Source organism: Rhinoraja longicauda, chromosome 11 (assembly GCF_053455715.1).
Source record: "Rhinoraja longicauda isolate Sanriku21f chromosome 11, sRhiLon1.1, whole genome shotgun sequence".
Taxonomy (NCBI): domain Eukaryota; kingdom Metazoa; phylum Chordata; class Chondrichthyes; order Rajiformes; family Arhynchobatidae; genus Rhinoraja; species Rhinoraja longicauda.
Genome location: NC_135963.1, coordinates 55,734,373 through 55,754,577, shown reverse-complemented (window position 1 = coordinate 55,754,577; position 20,205 = coordinate 55,734,373). Strand labels below are relative to the sequence as shown.

General features: G+C 48.4%; 1 protein-coding gene across 1 annotated transcript in view; it reads right to left on the bottom strand.

Annotated features, from left to right (window-relative positions):
• Positions 1-1,410: 1,410 nt before the first annotated feature.
• mgst3a (microsomal glutathione S-transferase 3a) overlaps positions 1,411-20,205 on the bottom strand; it is a 30,292-nt gene continuing 11,497 nt past the window's right edge. The window contains exons 2-6 of the mRNA XM_078408054.1: positions 19,928-20,054; positions 10,172-10,245; positions 6,943-7,000; positions 3,669-3,741; positions 1,411-1,665 (exon numbers count right to left, since the gene is read on the bottom strand). Of these exons, the coding sequence (XP_078264180.1) occupies positions 1,559-1,665; positions 3,669-3,741; positions 6,943-7,000; positions 10,172-10,245; positions 19,928-20,044 (429 nt within the window). The 5' untranslated portion in view covers positions 20,045-20,054 and the 3' untranslated portion in view covers positions 1,411-1,558. The remainder of the gene's footprint in view (positions 1,666-3,668; positions 3,742-6,942; positions 7,001-10,171; positions 10,246-19,927; positions 20,055-20,205) is intronic.

Here is a 20,205-nt window from a genome sequence, read left to right as displayed (position 1 = left end):
ATATGCAGGTAGACTGGGAAAATCAGGTTGGTTCTGGACCCCATGAAAGGTAGTCTGTAGAGTGCCTCTGAGATGGATTCAGAGCAGCTTGTACTGGAGCCTACCAGAGAGAAGGCAATTCTGGATTTAGTGTTGTGCAATGAGCCAGATTTAATAAGGGAACTCAAGGTAAAGGAACCGCTTGGAGGTAGTGACCATAATATGATTAGTTTTAATCTGCAATTTGAGAGGGAGAAGGTTAAATCAGAAGTGTCAGTGTTGCAGTTGAACAAAGGGGACTATGAAGGCATGAGAGAGAAGCTGGCCAAGGTCAAATGGAAAAGGATCCTAGGGCGGCACGGTAGCGCAGCGGTAGAGTTGCTGCTTTACAGCGAATGCAGCGCCGGAGACTCAGGTTCGATCCTGACTACGGGTGCTGCACTGTAAGGAGTTTGTACGTTCTCCCCGTGACCTGCGTGGGTTTTCTCCGAGATCTTCGGTTTCCTCCCACACTCCAAAGACGTACAGGTATGTAGGTTAATTGGCTGGGTAAATGTAAAAATTGTCCCTAGTGGGTGTAGGATAGTGTTAATGTACGGGGATCACTGGGCGGCACGGACTTGGAGGGCCGAAAAGGCCTGTTTCCGGCTGTATATATATGATATGATATGATATGATAGCAGGAATGACGGTGGAACAGCAGTGGCAGGAATTTCTGGGCATAATCCAGAAGATGCAGAATCATTTCATTCCAAAGAGGAACAAAGATTCTAAGGGGAGTAAGAGGCTCCTTTGCCGGGTATCGAAGCTCCAACTGCGGGGCCTGTGGACTTTAACATCGTGAAGCCCACGGTCTCTGGTGAGAAGAGGCCGACTCAGGGGCTCCATGCCGCGGAGAAAGTTTCAACCGCCCTGACGCGGGAGAACAAAGAGGAAGAAGATTGTACTTTATTGCCGTCCATCACAGTGAGGAATGTGGAATCCACTGTGATGGATGTTTATGGTAACGTTTATGTGGGTGTGTGTCTTGTTGCTTTTCACGTAATATGGCTGTATGGTAATTTGCATGTCACTGTACCTTAATGGGTACTGACCTTGAATAGGCGGCACGGTGGCGCAGCGCTAGAGTTACGGCCTTGCAACGCCAGAGACGCCAGTTCGATCCCGACTATGGGTGCTGTCTGTACAGAGATTTAACCTTCTCCCCGTGACCGCATGGGTTTTCTCCCACACTCCAAAGACGTACAGGTTTATAGGTTAATTGGCTTGGGTTTTGTATACTGTGTAAATTGTAAATATCAGTGTAAATTGTACAGAGTAAGTGTGGGATAGTGTTAACGTGAGGGGGTGGCTGGTCGGTGGGCCGAAGGGCCTGTGTCTGCTTTTACATCGAGCCATTAACAAAACAACCATTTTGTGACGCCATTCTCCTTTTGTAAAAGTTTTAATGCAAAAATGTCAGAAGCAAAATGTTTTGCTATTAGTGGGTTATCCTGTAGGAACACAAGTTCAGCTGTTCAAGTATTCATCTTTGTCAAGTTTATTCTGGGGTTAAAATTCACCATAAGCCCAGCCCTGGCTACTTTGTGCACCACCCCAGCTGGTGAAAGCCAAACGACATGGAAGTTCCCATCAGCCCCAGCAATGCCAGCGAGCTAAATCCTCCGCGAATCCTCTTCTTGGGATCTAGGCGACAGAAACCGGTGTTAAACATCTGCTGAGATCACTTGGTTGTACAGATCGTTTGAACTTCAGTTTTGCTTCAGAGTCAGAGACGTGCTGCTTTGAAACAGGTCCCAACTCGTCAACGCCGACCAAACTGCCCCATCTACACTAGTCCCAACCATGCCTGCGCTTGGCCCATATCCTTCTGAACGTCCCCTGGTTCCTGAATTTAGAAGGATGAGAGGAGATCTTATTGAAACGTATAAGATTATTAAGGGGTTAGAGGCAGGAAACATGTTCCCAATGTTGGGGGAGTCCAGAACAAGGGGCCACAGTTTAAGAATAAGGGGTAGGCCATTTAGAACGGAGATGAGGAAAAACTTTTTCAGTCAGAGAATTGTGAATCTGGAATTCTCTGCCTCAGAAGGCAGTGGAGGCCAATTCTCTGAATGCATTCAAGAGAGAGCTGGATAGATCTCTTAAGGATAGCGGAGTCAGGTGGTAAGGGGAGAAGGCAGGAACTGATTGAGAATGATCAGCCATGATCACATTGAATGGCGGTGCTGGCTCGAAGGGCCGAATGGCCTCCTCCTGCACCTATTGTCTATTGATTCCCTTTCCCTGCGAGAAAGACTTTACCACCACCCTATCCCCCTCATGATCTTATACACCTCCAGGACCTGCCCTCTGCTACCAGGAATGGAGTCCTGGCCTTCTCAACCCCTGCCTACAGCTCAGGACTCAAGGACCGGACTCATGAGGGGAATAGATAGGGTGAAAGCACAGTCTTTTACCCAGAGTAGGGGAATCAAGAACCAAAGGCAAGAGGAGAAAGATTTAATACAAACCTGAGGGGCAACATTTTCCATTGGGGGTGATGGGTATATGGAAGAAACTGCTAGGAGGTAGTGAGGTAGTTTCCACCTGCCTGCCTCTGGCCCATATCCCTCCAAACCTGTCCTATCCATGTACTTGTTTAATTGTTTCTAAACATTACGATAGTCCCTGCCTCAACTACCTCCTCAGGCAGCTCGTTCCATATACCAACTCCTGAGATTCCTATTAAATCTTTCCCCCTTCACCTTAAACCGATGTCCTCTGGTTCCCGATTCCTCCACTCTGGGCACGAGACTCTGTGCGTCTACCCGACCTATTAGTTTAGTTTGGAGATATAGTGCGGAAACAGGCCACTTAGGCCCACCGAGTCCACATAGGCCCACCGCGATCTCTGCACACTAATACTACCTACACTAGAGGGACAATTTTCACTTATACCAAGTAGCCAAGTAGGGCGGTGAGTGGGAGCAAACCGAAGATCTCGGAGAAAACCCACACGGTCACAGGGGTACAAGCTCTCTTGTACGGATCCTGACAGCACCCGTAGTCGGGATCGAACCCGTGTCTCCGGCGTTGCAAGCGCTGTGAGGCAGCAACTCTACCGCTGCGCCATCACGCCACCCTCTCAACACTTTGTACACCTTTACAAGATCACCCCCCCATCCTCCTGCAGGAATAGAGTCCTAACCTGCTCAACCTCTCCCTATAGTGCTACCGGCATGGTAGCGCAGCGGTAGAGTTGCTGCTTTACAGCGAATGCAGCGCCGGAGACTCAGGTTCGATCCTGACTACGGGTGCTGCACTGTAAGGAGTTTGTACGTTCTCCCCGTGACCTGCGTGGGTTTTCTCCGAGATCTTCGGTTTCCTCCCACACTCCAAAGACGTACAGGTATGTAGGTTAATTGGCTGGGTAAATGTTTAAAAAAAATTGTCCCTAGTGGGTGTAGGATAGTGTTAATGTACGGGGATTGCTGGGCGGCACGGACTTGGTGGGCCGAAAAGGCCTGTTTCCGGCTGTATATATATGATATGATATGATAGCTCACACCCTCGAGTCCTGGCAACATCCTCGTAAATCTTTTCCGTACCCTTTCCATCTCTCCCCATAACATAGTTCTGTAAAATTCTAACGAATGTGCTAAAACAAGGCAGTTTAGTTTACAAATAGTTAAGATGACAGCACTCACCCCCAGTGTAATAGCCATACGCGTAAACAACTCTCCCGATTATCCAGACTCCTCCAAGTGCACTTGCTAGTTCCTGAAATTAAAAGCAAGTCGTTTGGTCAACGTGGTTCCTGGTAAAAACTGACAGCAAAATTAATCTACACCTCACGCTACCTCAGCATCATCAAGGACCAGTCTCACCCGGCCACTCCCTCTTCTCCCCTCTCCTCTCCCATCAGGCAAGAGGTACAGAAGTGTGGAGACGCACACCTCCAGATTTAGATTTAGATTTTTTTTAGATTTAGATTTAGAGATACAGCGTGGAAACAGGCCCTTCGGCCCACCGGGTCCGTGCCGCCCAACGATCCCCGCACACTAACACTATCCTACACACACTAGGGACAATTTTTACATTTGCCCAGCCAATTAACCTACAAACCTGTACGTTTTTTGGAGTGTGGGAGGAAACTGAAGATCTCGGAGAAAACCCACGCAGGTCACGGGGAGAACGTACAAACTCCATACACACGGCGCCCGTAGTCAGGATCGAACCCGAGTCTCAGGCGCTGCATTCGCTGTAAGGCAGCAACTCTACCGCTGCGCCACCGTGCCGCCCTTCAGGGACAGGGACAGTTTCAGATTCTGGGACAGTTTCTTCCCAGCTGTTATCAGGCAACTGAACCATCCCATCACCAACTAGAGAGTGGTCCTGACCGACCATCTACCTCCTTGGAGACCCTCAGACTATAATCAGACTTCACTGGACTTTATCTTGCACTAAACATTATACCCGTTATCCTGCAGCTGTGCATTGTGATCGTAATTAGGTATAGTTGTACAGGGTAGACAGCCAGACCTTTTCTGCCCTGGTGGAAATGCCATGGACTAGAGGAGGATAACTTTAAGATGAGAGAGGCAAAGTTTAAAAGTAGATGCGAGGGGCAAGTTTAGAAAAAAATCACACAGAAGCCTGCGATGTGCTATCAGGGGTGGTTTTTTAGATTTAGATTTAGATTTTTTTAGATTTAGAGATACAGTGCAGCAACAGGCCCACCGTGTCCGCGCCGCTCAGCGATCCCCGCACACTAACACTATCCTACACCCACTAGGGACAATTTTTACATTTACCCAGTCAATTAACCTACATACCTGTACGTCTTTGGAGCTTGGGAGGAAACCGAAGATCTCGGAGAAAACCCACGCAGGTCACGGGGAGAACGTACAAACTCCGTACAGACGGCGCCCGTAGTCAGGATCGAACCTGAGTCTCCGGCGCTGCATTCGCTGTAAGGCAGCAACTCTACCGCTGCGCCACCGTGGTGGCAGATGTGTTAGTGGTATTTAAAGGGGCTTTTAAATAGCCACATAGATATGCAGGGAATGGAGGGATGAGGATCACGTGCAAGCAAAGATTAGTTTAATTTGGCCTCATGTGCAGCATGGACAATGTGGGCCGAAGGGCCTGTTCTTGTGCAATGCTCAAGGCAGTTGAAACAGTGGAACAACTTGTGACAAACCGATTGTGGCAGATTTAATTTTGCGTAGACAAAAAAAAAAATTTGACCTGGGAATAAAGATGAGATGGACTCCAATGGTATCAAGATAGATAGTTAAGAATAAGATACAAACTTAGAGTTTCTCGACCCGAAGTTCTATCTAACTCTCTCTTAAATCCATCCAGTGATTTGGCCTCCACTGCCCTCTGTGGCAGAGAATTCCCCAAATTCACAACTCTCTGGGTGAAAAAGTTCCTTCTCGCCTCAGTTTTAAATGGGCTCCCCTTTATTCTAAGACTGTGGCCCCTGGTTCTGGACTCGCCCAACATTGGGAACATTTTTTCCTGCATCTAGTTTGTCCAGATCTTTTATAATTTTATATGTTTCTATGAGATCCTATATGGACAGGTTCTTGATTAGTAACGGTGTCAGGGGGTTATGGGGAGAAGGCAGGAGATGGGGTTGAGGGGGGAAGATGGATCAGCCATGCCCAGATGAAGTAGATTGGGGCCAAATGGCCTCATTCTGCTCCTAAAACTTATGAACAATCCCAGTTTAATTGGACAATTGGCACTGGAACAAATTTTTAAAGTGAACTTAAAATGTCCCCAGTTATTGAGTAGGATTAAGGTTTAATTGATATCTGCAGAAGGGAAAGACTCATTTCATGGTCTTAGCCTTAAATATTTCATGCCCGAACTCTTCTTGCAAAAGCAACCTCAGTATAATTTATAAAAAAATTAAACAGGGCAAGTAGTCTTCCACAAATATCTCTGCCGATCAACAAATGAGCTTTGGTGATGAATGACTTGGACACATTAATACATTAATGACTTGGATGAAGGGATTAAAAGTACCATTAGCAAATTTGCAGATGACACAAAGCTGGGTGGCAGTGTGAACTGAGGAAGATGCTATGAGGTTGCAGGGTGACTTGGACAGGTTGTGTGAGTGGGCATGGCAGATGCAGTTTAATGTGGATAAGTGTGAGGTTATCCACTTTGGTGGTAAGAATAGGAAGGCAGAGTATTATCCGAATGGTGTCAAGTTAGGAACAGGGGGACCTACAACGAGATCTGGGTATCCTAGTGCATCAGTCACTGAAAGGAAGCATGCAGGTACAGCAGGCAGTGAAGAAAGCCAATGGAATGTTGGCCTTCATAACAAGAGGAGTTGAGTATAGGAGCAAAGAGGTCCTTCTGCAGTTGTACAGGGCCCTAGTGAGACCGCACCTGGAGTACTGTGTGCAGTTTTGGTCTCCAAATTTGAGGAAGGATATTCTTGCTCTTGAGGGCGTGCAGCGTAGGTTTACTAAGTTAATTCACGGAATGGCGGGACTATCATATGTTGAAAGACTGGAGCGACTGGAAAGACTGAATACACTGGAATTTAGAAGGATGAGAGGAGATCTTATCGAAACATATAAGATTATTAAGGGGTTGAACACTTAAGAGGCAGGAAACATGTTCGCAATGTTGGGGGAGTCCAGAACAAGGGGCCACAGTTTAAAAATAAGGGGTAGGCCATTTAGAACTGAGATGAGGAAGAACTTTTTCAGTCAGAGAGTTGTGAATCTGTGGAATTCTCTGCCTCAGAAGGCAGTGGAGGCAAATTCTCTGAATGCATTCAAGAGAGAGCTAGATAGAGTTCTTAAGGATAGCGGAGTCAGGGGGTATGGGGAGAAGGCAGGAACGGGGTACTGATTGAGAATGATCAGCCATGGTCACATTGAATGGCTCGAAGGGCCGAATGGCCTCCTCCTGCACCTATTGTCTATTGAAACATTAAACATTACTTACTGGGTGTCGGATTCCGCCAGTTGCCAGAAAGAAGAGGAATGGGGAATAAACTTCCAGTCTGAAACAGATAACACAAGAAAAAAACATTCTCGATTTTGGTTTCAAATAAATGTTTAAAGACAATGATACAAAGAGCTACTACTACCTAGTATGAACTAATTGGCCTACCCCTTATTCTTGAACTGTGGCCCCTGGTTCTGGACTCCCCCAACATTGGGAACATGTTTCCTGTCTCCAACGTGTCCAACCCCTTAATAATCTTATACATTTCGATAAGATCCCCTCTCATCCTTCTAAATTCCAGTGTATACAAGCCTAGTCGTTCCAGTCTTTCAACATGCGACAGACCCGCCATTCCGGGAATTAACCTAGTAAACCTACGCTGCACGCCCTCAATAGCAAGAATATACTGTCTGCCTCTTTGGTGACCCTCGGACTATCCTTGTTCAGACTTTGCTGGCTTTACCTGGCATGAAACGTTATTCCCTTATCATGTGTCTATACACTGTAAATGGCTCGACCGTAATCATGTGTTGTCTTTCTGCTCACTGGTCGGCACGCAACAAAAGCTTTTCACTGTACCTCGGTACACGTGACAATAAACTAAACTGAACTAAAGAGGGGGGAGCAACAGGTACAAAATGAGCTGACCTCGTCAAAGTGTAAAGTTTATATCTTTACAGCATCCTGCAAACCAACCTCCCTTTCATTGACTCCATCTGCACTTCACGCTGCCTCGGCAAGGCCACCAGCATAATCAAGGACCAGTCGCACCCTGGTCACCCCCTCTTATCCCCTCTCCCATCAGGCAAGAGGTGCAGAAGTGTGAAAATAGATAATAGACAATAGGTGCAGGAGAAGGCCATTTGGCCCTTCGAGCCAGCACCACCATTCAATGTGATCATGGCTGATCATTCTCAATCAGTACCCCGTTCCTGCCTTCTCCTCATACCCCCTGACTCCGTTATTCTTAAGAGCTCTATCCAGCTCTCTCTTGAATGCATTCAGAGAATTGGCCTCCACTTTCTTCTGAGTCAGAGAATTCCACAGATTTACAACTCTCTGACTGAAAAGTTTTTCCTCATCTCCGTTCTAAATGGCCTACCCCTTATTCTTAAACTGTGGCCCCTTGTTCTGGACTCCCCCAACATTGAGAACATGTTTTCTGCCTCCAACATGTCCAACCCCTTAATAATCTTATACGTTTCGATAAGATCCCCTCTCATCCTTCTAAATTCCAGTGTATACAAGCCTAGTCGCTCCAGTCTTTCAACATATGACAGTCCCGCCATTCCGGGAATTAACCTAGTAAACCTACGCTGAACGCCCTCAATAGCAAGAATACTCTTCCTCAAATTTGGAGACCAAAACTGCACACAGTACTCCAGGTGCGGTCTCACTAGGGCCCTGTACAACTGCAGAAGGACCTCTTTGCTCCTATACTCAACTCCTCTTGTTATGAAGGCCAACATTCCATTGGCTTTCTTCACTGCCTGCTGTACCTGCATGCTTCCTTTCAGTGACTGATGCACTAGGACACCCAGATCTCGTTGTAGGTCCCCTTTTCTTAACTTGACACCATTCAGATAATAATCTGCCTTCCTATTCTTACCACCAAAGTGGATAACCTCACACTTATCCACATTAAATGGCATCTGCCATGCATCCGCCCACTCACACAACCTGTCCAAGTCACCCTGCAACCTCATAGCATCTTCCTCACAGTTCACACTACCACCCAGCTTTGTATCATCTGCAAATTTGCTAATGGTACTTTTGATCCCTTCATCCAAGTCATTAATGTATATTGTAAATAGCTGCGGTCCCAGCACCGAGCCTTACGGTACCCCACTAGTCACTAAATCACAGACAGTTTCTTCCCAGCTGTTATCAGGCAACTGAACCATCCTATCATCAACCAGAGAGTGGGCCTGACCTCCCATGTACCTCATTGGAGACCCTCGGACTACATTTAATTGGACTTTACCTGGCATTAAACATTAATCCCTTTATCCTGAATCTGTACACTGTGGACGGCTTGATTGTAATCATGTATAGTCTTTCCACTGTCTGCATGGCAGGCTTCAAAAAAGCTTTTGACTGTACCTCAGTACAAGTGACAATAAACAATGAACCAAAGTAAATGTTGTACTCTTTATCCTTTATCTGTGCACTGTGGACAGCTTGATTGTATTCAAGTATAATCTTTGACTGGATAGTTCCAGCTTCTCACTGTACCTCATGACCACTGTGCACATGACAATAATAAACTGAGGATAGACAGGGCAAGTTTAGACACACAGACACACTTTAAGGGGTGATTGATGGTCAGCGTGGACTCGATGGGCCGAAGCGCCTATTTCCATGCTGTATCTCTAAACTAAATTAAGCGATGCAGTGCCAGTCATTCAAGATCGGTCCTGACCTGGGGCGCTGTCTGTGTGGAGTTTGCACGTTCTCCTGGTGGCCTTATGGGTTTCCTCTGGGTGGTCCGGTTTCCTCCCACATCCCAAAGGCTTTGGGGTCTGTGGGTTAATGGGCTTTTACAATGTGGGAGGTGGTGGAGGCAGATACGATAGTGGTGTTGAAGAGGCCTTTTAGATAGGCACGTGGATATGCAGGGATATGGGTCACGTGCGGGCAGAGGTGATTAGTCTAACTTGGCATCATGTGCAGCATGGTCATTGTGGGCCAAATGGCCTGTTCTGGTGCGGTACCGTTCTATGTTCTCATCGAAGCTCATCAGCAGCTTTTTGTTTCTTTTTAATGTTCTCAAAGCAATTGTTATGGTTGCAACGCTTAGACAGGTACACGGATGGGATAGATTTAGAGGGATTTGGGCCAAACGCAGGCAGGAGGGACTAGCGTTGATGGGGCATGTTGGTCAGCATGGGCAAGTTGGGCCGAAGGGCCTGTTTCCATGCTGTATGACTCTTAAGTCAACTGTCTATTGCTAAAATTGATCTTCCTCAAAACTTAGTCTGACCCATTTCCCTGTGCAGGTCACTAATTACAATTTTCAAGGTTTTTTTCAAGGTTTGGAGGGACATGGGCCAACATAGGCAAACGGGACGAGTGTAGATGGGGCATCTTGGGCAGCATGTGTGAGTAGGGCCGAAGGGCCAGTTTTCATGCAGCAAGTCCCATAACTGGAATACGTGCAAGAAAGTCCAGTGCTAAATGATGCAAATTACAGTCCAAGATGAAGAACATTTTGAGCGATACGTACGTATTTTGGTGAGCCCGCTGAATGCAGTTGAACATGGGGCCGTTCTCAGGATCGTCACTGTACATCACGGGGTACTGGGCGATAGGGAGAAATGCAGATAATTAAACACTGACCCAGTGACATAGTGACCAAAGATACTAGAGGAGCACGATGAACCACTGCGTTCCGCAGAGACCGTTCCCTCCGTAACTCCCTGGTCCACTCGTCCCTTCCTACCCAAACCACCCCATCCCCGGGCACTTTCCCCTGCAACCGCAGGAGATGCAACACCTGTCCCTTTACCTCCCCCCTCAACTCCATCCAAGGACCCAAACAGTCCTTCCAGGTGAGACAGAGGTTCACCTACACCTCCTCCAACCTCATCTATTGCATCCGCTGCTCTAGATGTCAACTTATTTACATCGGCGAAATCAAACGCAGGCTCGGCGATCGCTTCGCTCAACACCTGCGTTCGGTCCGCGTTGGCCAAATTGATCTCCCGGTGGCCGAGCACTTCAACTCCCCCTCCCATTCCCAGTCTGACCTTTCTGTCATGGGCCTCCTCCAGTGCCATAGTGAAGCCCACCGGAAATTGGAGGAACAGCACCTCATATTTCGCCTGGGCAGTTTGCAGCCCAGTGGTATGAACATCGACTTCTCCAACTTTAGATAGTTCCTCTGTCCCTCTCTTCCCCTTCCCCTTCCCAGTTCTCCCTCTATCTTCCTGTCTCCACCAATATCCTTCCTTTGTCCCGCCCCCCTGACATCAGTCTGAAGAAGGGTCTCGACCCGAAACGTCGCCCATTCCTTCTCTCCTGAGATGCTGCCTGACCTGCTGAGTTATTCCAGCATTTTGTGAATAAATACCCAAGATGAACCACTCCGTCGAAATCGCCTATACTGAAGTGTTGTACGCAAAGGAGCGTAACGTCCGCCATTTTAGTAGGCAAAACCCGCCGTTCGCTATGCCTCTCGCAGTGTAATCAGTGTTTTGGGGGAACAGTATGTGTGATGATACCATAAAATGAAGAATATATCTCATCTATCAATTCACAGATTTTTGTTATTTTCCTTTCAAAATGTTTCTGCAAGTTTCTGCCTACTAAAATGGCGACATGACCTACTACGGATTTTAGGGTCGAGTGGTCTATCTTGCTCTTCTAGTATCTTTGGGAGTGACCCAGTAGGGGCAGAGGCCTTCCCGAGTTGCCGCGGCCACGGTGACAATAGACAATAGGTGCAGGAGGAGGCCATTCGGCCCTTCGAGCCAGCACCGCCATTCAATGTAATCATGGCTGATCATTCTCAATCAGTACCCCGTTCCTGCCTTCTCCCCATACCCCCTGACTCCGCTATCCTTAAGAGCTCTATCTAGCTCTCTTGAATGCATTCAGAGAATTGTCCTCCACTGCCTTCTGAGGCAGAGAATTCCAGATTCACAACTCTCTGACTGAAAAAGTTTTTCCTCATCTCAGTTCTAAATGGCCTATCCCTTATTCTTAAACTGTGGCCCCTGGTTCTGGACTCCCCCAACATTGGGAACATGTTTCTTGCCTCTAACGTGTCCAACCCCTTAATAATCTTATACGTTTCGATAAGATCTCCTCTCATCCTTCTAAATTCCAGTGTATACAAGCCTAGTCGCTCCAGTCTTTCAACATATGATAGTCCTGCCATTCCGGGAATTAACCTAGTAAACCTACGCTGCACGCCCTGAATAGCAAGAATATCCTTCCTCAAATTTGGAGACCAAATCTGCACACAGTACTCCAGGTGCGGTCTCACTAGGGCCCTGTACAACTGCACACAGTACTCCAGGTGCGGTCTCACTAGGGCCCAGTACAACTGCACACAGTACTCCGCGGCCATGGTGCCTGCCCAAAGGTTCGGCGTTCTATGGGACCGGGACTCGACGGTCGGCAGAACCGGGAGAGAGCTGGAGATGTTGGATGTGAGGAGCAAGGGCCGGTAGGGATGGTGAACCAGGGTCATGTTTCCAGCACCTTCAAGGTCGGCTGCAGGAGGCGCCCCCGAGACACAAAGATGGCTCGGCCAGGAGAGGAGAGGGACGTCAGTTCGTGGGAACTGCTCCAGTACAACGAGAGCGCGGGCCGACCGAACTTTGGTCTTTGAATAACAGCGTCAAAAATGGCAGCACTGTGCTGTTGCATATTTGATAAATAACGAAAACAATTGATTGTGTAGGAAAATAACCGCAGTTGCTGGCACAAATCGAAGGTATTTATTCACAAAATGCTGGAGTAACTCAGCGGGTCAGGCAGCATCTCAGGAGAGAAGGAATGGGTGACGTTCCGGGTCAAGACCCTTCTTCAGACCGAGGACCAATCGATTGTACTATTGACACGGCTCTTTAGTGCAGGAGAATTGAGCCAGGGGCTTGGAAAAACAGGGAACCACAAATGCTGGTTTACAAAAGAAGACACAGGGCAGCACGGTGGCGCAGCGGTAGAGTTGCTGCCTCACAACGCCAGAGACCCGGCTCACTCCTGACTAAGGGTGCTGTCTGTGTGGAGTTTGTACGTTCTCACCGTGACTGCGTGGGTTTGCTCCAGTTTCCGCCCACACTCCAAAGACATGCGGGCGAGTTTGAGGGTTAATTGGCTTCTGTAAATTGTAAACTGTTCCTAATTTGTAGGCCAGAGCTAGTATACGCTGGTCGGCGTGGAATTTATGGGTCGAAGGGCCTGTTCCAACACTGCAAGTCTAAAGTCCAAAAGTCTAAGGACATAAATTGCTGGATTAACTCATCGGGTCGGGCTGCATCTCTGGTGAACATGGATAAGTGAAGTTTCAGACTGAAAAAAGGTCCTTGATGATGCTGGCTAATTTTTTGGGGCAGCACCTCCTAATGATTCCTTCGATGGTGGGGAGGTCAGTACCAGCGATGGATAATTAATTAGTAATTAGGCAGCAGTATTTTGAATAACTGGTTATACAAAGGCAGAGACCTCAGAATAGCCACGTTAAAAGGCACCAAGGGCAGGAATGAAGTCACAAAGAACTGCAGATTCTCCTTTTTTTAAAAAAAGACAAAGTGCTGGAGCAATTCAGACAGCATCTCTGGAGAACATGGATAGCTGACCTTTTCGATCTGACGAAGGGTCCTGACCCGAAACGTCACCTATCCATGTTTTCCAGAGATGCTGCCTGATCCACTAAGATCACCAGTGATAGGAGCAGAATTAGGCCATTCGGCCCATCAAGTCTACTCCGCCATTCAATCATGGCTGATCTATCTCTCCCTCCTAACCCCATTCTGCTGTCTCACCACTGACACCTGTACTAATCAAGAATCTATCTTAAATATATCCACTGACTTGGCCTCAACAGCCTTCTGTGGCAAATAACTTCACCACCTTCTGACTAAAGAATACTCCGACATTCTTGTCTTCAGTCCGAAAAAAATGACCACCAGGTTCAAGAACAGCATGCCAACACCTATCATGCTCTATCAGCAACTATGAAAGTCTATGGACTGGAAGGTCTAGATAGAGAATGGATGAGGGGAGGATGTTTCTGGTAGTGTGAGAGTCTAGGACCAGAGGCACAGCCTCAGCTATAAGGACGTACCTTTAGAATGGAGATGAGGAGGAATTTCTTTAGCCAGAGGGTGGCGAATCTGTGGAATTCATTGTCACAGATGGAGGCGGAGGCCAAGTCAACAGGTGTTTCAGCTGCGCCAGCACTTTGTGTCTAGACTGATTGCATCGAGCTTGCTAGACATGGATCTGGGCATCTCAACAATGCTGTATCACTAAACTAAACGATCGTGAGTAGAGACATTTATACATCTGCAAATGGAGTTTTGTTGTAAAGCTGCATTGATGGGATGCCTGGTAGGGACGGGACCAGGGAAGGCAAGAATATATCATTCTAAAACTTCCATCCCAACGGGAGAAATAGTTATTATGTGTTAATGTGCGGGGATCGCTGGTCAGCGCGGACCCGTTGGGCCGAAGGGCCTGTTTCCGTGCTGTATCTTCCTATCAAAGAATATTCTCTCTGCTGTCCAATCCTCTGAAATTACAGTATTGTTACAGTACAGATCCCATGAAATAAAAGTCCTAGCCCGCCCAACCTCTCCCTGTAGCTCAGGTCCTCGAGTTCTGGCAACATCCTTGGAAATCTTCTCTTCACTCTTTCCAGCTTAACAACATCCTTCCTATAGCAGGGTGGCCAAAACTGAACACGAGACCTTGTACATAGTGTGCAGAACGTGGGATCTGTACTGTAACAATACTGTGATTTCAGAGGATGGAACAGCAGAGAGAATATTCTTTGACAGGAAGATACAGCACGGAAACAGGCCGTTCGGCCCACCGGGTCCGCGCTGACCAGTGATCCCCGTACATTAACACTATCCTACACCCACCAGGGATAATTTTTACATTTACCAAGCCAATTAACCTACAAACCTGTACGTCTTTGGAGTGTGGGAGGAAACTGAAATTCTCGTAGAAAACCCACACAGGTCACGGGGAGAACGTACAAACTCCGTACAGACGGCGCCCGTAGTCGGGATCGAAGTTCTGTTATCCCACCTTCACATCCACTCCCTACACACTAGGAGGAATTTACAGAGGGCCGATTAACCTACAAACCCGCACGTCGTTGGGATGTGAGAGCTCCCGGAGGGAACGCACAGTTACAGGGAGAACGGGCAAACTCCACACACGCACGCACGCACGCACGCACGCACGCACGCACACACACACACACACGCACACACACACACACAGAGACAGCACCCGAGGTCAGGATCGAACCCCTGGTCACTGGCACTGTGAGGCAGCAGCTCTACCCGCTGTGCCACTGTGCTGCCCTTCGTCCTGCCTGGTTTCTTTGACGGTCCGTGCCAAGTTATGTCGTTTTGGCCGTCGTGAGTTTAGATTTAGCCTTGAGCCACAAGTTAGATTGTCAGAGGCCGATTGGAAAGAACACAAAGGATTTTTTCAGCCACATTGCAATTAAATAACAATTTGCAATTTTGAGTTGAGGGCTCCATGTTACACAGTGTTCAGAAATCACGGCACTCGCACAAAGAAAATATTGGAGCTACTTGGAAACAGCGGTCAGGAGGAAAGATTGTTGAGGTGGAGATAAGGAAGTGAGCAGTAAGCAGAACCAGCTTGAGATCAGACAGATCTTAACATGTAAGATTATAATGGGATTGGACACGTTAGAGGCAGGAAACATGTTCCCAATGTTGGGGGAGTCCAGAACAAGGGGCCACAGTTTAAGAATAAGGGGTAGGCCATTTAGAACAGAGATGAGGAAAAACTGTTTCAGTCAGAGAGTTGTAAATCTGTGGAATTCTCTGCCTCAGAAGGCAGTGGAGGCCAATTCTCTGAATGCATTCAAGAGAGAGCTAGATAGAGCTCTTAAGGATAGCGGAGTCAGGGGGTATGGGGAGAAGGCAGGAGCGGGGTACTGATTGAGAATGATCAGCCATGATCACATTGAATGGTGGTGCTGGCTCGAAGGGCTGAATGGCCTCCTCCTGCACCTATTGTCTATTGTCTAAACACCACACTTCACAGGCCAATAATGAAACAGTTTATCATAAAGTGCTGGAGGAACTCAGCGGGTCAGGCAGCATCTGTGATGGATTTGAGACTTTAGGCACACAGCGCGTAAACAGGCCCATCGGCCCACCGAGTCCGCACCGACCCAGTGATCACCCAGTACACTAACTAGCACTGTCCCACACACACGAGGGCAAATTTACATTTTATTTTAACCGAAGACAATTAACCTACCGTGTCAGGGAGAATATACAAACTCTGTACAGACAGCACCGGAGGTCAGGATCGAACCCGGGTCACTGGCGCTGTCAGGCAGCAGCTCTACACTGCGCCCCCAGTCAGTCTCACTGAAATCCTCCAGCACTTTGTACGTTTTGTTCAAGATTCCACCATTTGCAGTTTCTTGCATCTCCACGGCGGTTTAAGCAAGGTTTGGCGTGTTGCAAATCTTTAGGTCACTAACATTTTAATGACTGTGTGCAGTGGATTAAAATACTCGGGGGTAAGGCAGGGAAGGGAACTGCAGATGTAGGTGTCAGGAACTGCAGATGCAGGTCTCCAAATTTGAGGAAGGATATTCTTGCTATGGAGGGCGTGCAGCGTAGGTTCACTAGGTTAATTCCCGGAATGGCGGGACTGTCGTATGTTGAAAGGCTGGAGCGATTGGGCTTGTATACACTGGAATTTAGAAGGATGAGGGGGGATCTTATTGAAACATATAAGATAATTAGGGGATTGGACACATTAGAGGCAGGAAACATGTTCCCAATGTAGGGGGAGTCCAGAACAAGGGGCCACAGTTTAAGAATAAGGGGTAGGCCATTTAGAACGGAGATGAGGAAGAACTTTTTCAGTCAGAGAGTGGTGAAGGTGTGGAATTCTCTGCCTCAGAAGGCAGTGGAGGCCAGTTCGTTGGATGCTTTCAAGAGAGAGCTAGATAGAGCTCTTAAGGATAGCGGAGTGAGGGGGTATGGGGAGAAGGCAGGAACGGGGTACTGATTGAGAGTGATCAGCCATGATCGCATTGAATGGCGGTGCTGGCTCGAAGGGCTGAATGGCCTACTCCTGCACCTATTGTCTATTGTCTATTGTCTAAGACACGAAATGCTGCTTTCGTGTCACCCTGCACACCGATGCAGTTATAAAGAAAGCCCATCAACGCCTTAACCACTTGAGAAGATTACGGAGATACGGTACGTCAGAGATCATTCTCCTGAACCTCTACAGGTGTCCAGTGGAGACCATATTGACCGGCTGCATCACGGCCTGGCTCAGCAACTTGAACTCCCAGGAGCGAAGAAGACTGCAAACAGTGGTGAACACTGCCCAGTCCATCACGGGGACTGACCTCCCCACCATCGAAGGGATCTACAGGGGTCTCTGCCTCATAAAGGCAGCCAGCATCATCAGAGACCCACACCTCCCTGGCCACGCTCTCATTTCACTCCTGCCATCAGGAAGAAAATACTGGACGTCCTGAAAACTGGAACGTCCAGGTTCAGGAACAGCTTCGTCCCGACAGCCAACAGGCTATTAAACACTACAACCTCCGAATAAGCTCTGAACTACATAGACTTGGGGGCATTAGCTTTGTCCTTTTGCACTATTCTTGTTTGTTTTGTTGTGTGGATGTATGTATATACACACACACACTGATTTTTTTTCTCATTTATTGTGTTGTTTACAGAGTACTGTGTTCACATATTCTGTTGTGCTGCTGCAAGTAAGAATGTTATTGTTCTATCTGGGACATCTGTTTACTAAAACTCTCGTTTGTTTGTTTGTTTGTTCCTGAACTACAGCCAAAACGGTACACGATAGCGCGACAATTTTAGGCCCACCTTACTCACCATCGTCCCTTTGGTGCTAACGGAAGAAGTTTCATTGAAATCGGTGTGATATCTTTAAAGTTATTCACATTTTAAAGTTTAAATCTATCTCCTAGGGAGGGTAGGGGGGTGGATGGGGAGGGAAGGTAATGGGGAGGGGGGTTGGGGAAGGGAGGGGGGAGAGGGGTTGGGGGGAGGGGGTGGGGAGGAGGGAGGGAGGGCGGAGAAAGGACGTGGGGAGGGGGAAGGGGGGAGGGGGGGAGGAGAGGGTGCTGCACCAATGCAGGAGAGGTTTGGGCCCAACGGGTCCACTTGGTCCAGTATGACAATAAAACACTTGACTCTCTCTTGACGCTTGAGAAACTCAACGGGTCAGACGGCATCTCTGGAGAACATGGATGGGCGAGGTTTCGGGACAGGACCCTTGTGGTTTAAGGGGATTAGGTTAATGGAAGTAGCTAGGCAACCTGGATGAGTTGGACCGAAGGGCCTGTTTCTGTGCTGTGACCTGGTTCATCTCTAGGTTTGCAGATGACACAAAGCTGGGTGGCAGTGTAAACTGTGAACAGGATGCTATGAGGCTGCAGGGTGACTTGGACAGGTTGGGTGAGTGGGCAGATGCAGTATAATGTGGATAAATGTGAGGTTATCCACATTGGTGGCAAGGACAAGAAGGCAGATTATTATCTGAATGGTGTTAGATTTGAAAAGGGGAGGTGCAACGAGACCTAGGTGTCCTTGTTCATCAGTCACTGAAAGTAAGCATGCAGGTACGTGAAGAAAGCTAATGGCATAGAAGTGGCGGCGCCTAACGGCTGCGGCTCGCTAGCAGTCTGTTCGTCTTTTTTCCTTTTTTTTGTTGTTGTGTGTCGGTGTTGGGATGGTTTTTTTTGTTTGTTTTGGTTGTGTATGTGTGGGGGGTGGTGGTGGTGTGGGTGGGGGGGGTGGTGGTGTGGGTGGGGGGACGGGGGACACCTTTCTCTTTTAGGTCTCTTCCTCACGGTGCGGGGTGCGGCTCGGCCACGGGGCCTTCCATCGCCCGGCGCGGCTCGGCCGCTGGACCTAACATCGCCCGGTGCGGCTCGGCCGCGGGACCTAACATCGCCCGGTGCGGCTCGGCCGCTGGACTTAACAGTGCCCGGTGCGGCTCGGCCGCTGGACTTAACAGTGCCCGGTGCGGCTTGGCCGCGGGGCCTAACATCGCCCGGCGCGGCTCAGCCGCGGGACTTTTCATCGCTGGTGCGGCTCGGCCGCTGGACTTAACATCGCCCGGTGCGGCTTGGCCGCGGGGCCTTCCATCGCCTGGTGCGGCTCGGCCGCGGGACCTAACATCGCCCGGTGCGGCTCGGCCGCGGGACTTAGCTGCGCACGGCTCGGCCGCGGGGCCTTCCATCGCCCGGCTCGGCCGCGAGACGTTTCAGCGCCCGGTGCGGCTCGGCCGCGGGGACTTCCATCCCCTTGTGGGGACTGTGCGGGTCGGTCGGGGACGAGCTGTCTGTCCGTGGGTGCGGGGGGAAGAGAGTGGAAGTTTGGAGTGAGGGGGTGTTTGGAGTCACTGTGATGGATGTTTGTGTTGGGGTCATGTGTCTTGTGTTCTTTTTCTTTTTTATGTGACTGCTATGTAGTTTCGTTCGGTACCTTGGTACCGAATGACAAATAAAGCTCTGTTGTTGTTGTCTGTTGTTGTGTTCACAGCGAGAGGATTTGAGTTTAGGAGCAAAGAGGTCCTTCTGCAGTTGTACAGGGTCCCGGTGAGACCACACCTGGAGTATTGTGTGCAGATTTGGTCACCTAATTTGAGGAAGGACATTCTTGCTATTGAGGGAGTGCAGCGTAGGTTCACCAAGTTAATTCCTGGGATGGCGGGAATGACATATTATGAAGGAATGGATTGACTGGGCTTATATACACTGGAATTTAGAAGGATGAGAGGGGATCTTACTAAAACATATACAATTCTTAAGGGATTGGACAGGCTAGATGCAGGAAAAATGTTCCCAATGTTGGGGGAGTCCAGAACCAGGGGCCACAGTTTGAGAATAAGGGGTAGGCCATTTAGGACTGAGATGAGGAAAATCTTTTTCACCAGAGAGTTGTGAATCTGTGGAATTCTCTGCCACAGAAGGCAGTGGAGGCCAATTCACTGGATGTTTTCAAGAGAGAGTTAGATAGAGCTCTTAGGGCTAAAGGAATCAAGGGATATGGGGAGAAAGCAGGAACGGGGTACTGATTTTGGATGATCAGCCATGATCATGTTGAATGGTGGTGGCGAATATTGAAGGGCCGAAAGGCCTACTCCTGCAGCCATTTTCTATGTTTCTATGTTTCACTTTCGATTCATGGACTGGTGATTGAAGTCACTATCTCGGAGGTGATTCTGGTTATGGGTGATATAAACTTACGTCCACATTGTACTTCTTCCGAGCTGCCGCCACCTTGTACGCCAGAAAGGAGACCACGGCAAAGCTGGCCGCTCCTGTCAGCACCACGCACCCATATTCCTTCGATAGCACCACCATCTTTTGGACTCTAAACACAGACAAACAACAGTAGTGAAGGAACACAAGTAAGCACAACAGTTTCTAGTTCGCACTCCCAGCATCCAGTGCCTTGCTCTCTCGACTCCCTCTCTCATATAGACAATAGACAATAGGTGCAGGAGGAGGCCATTCGGCCCTTC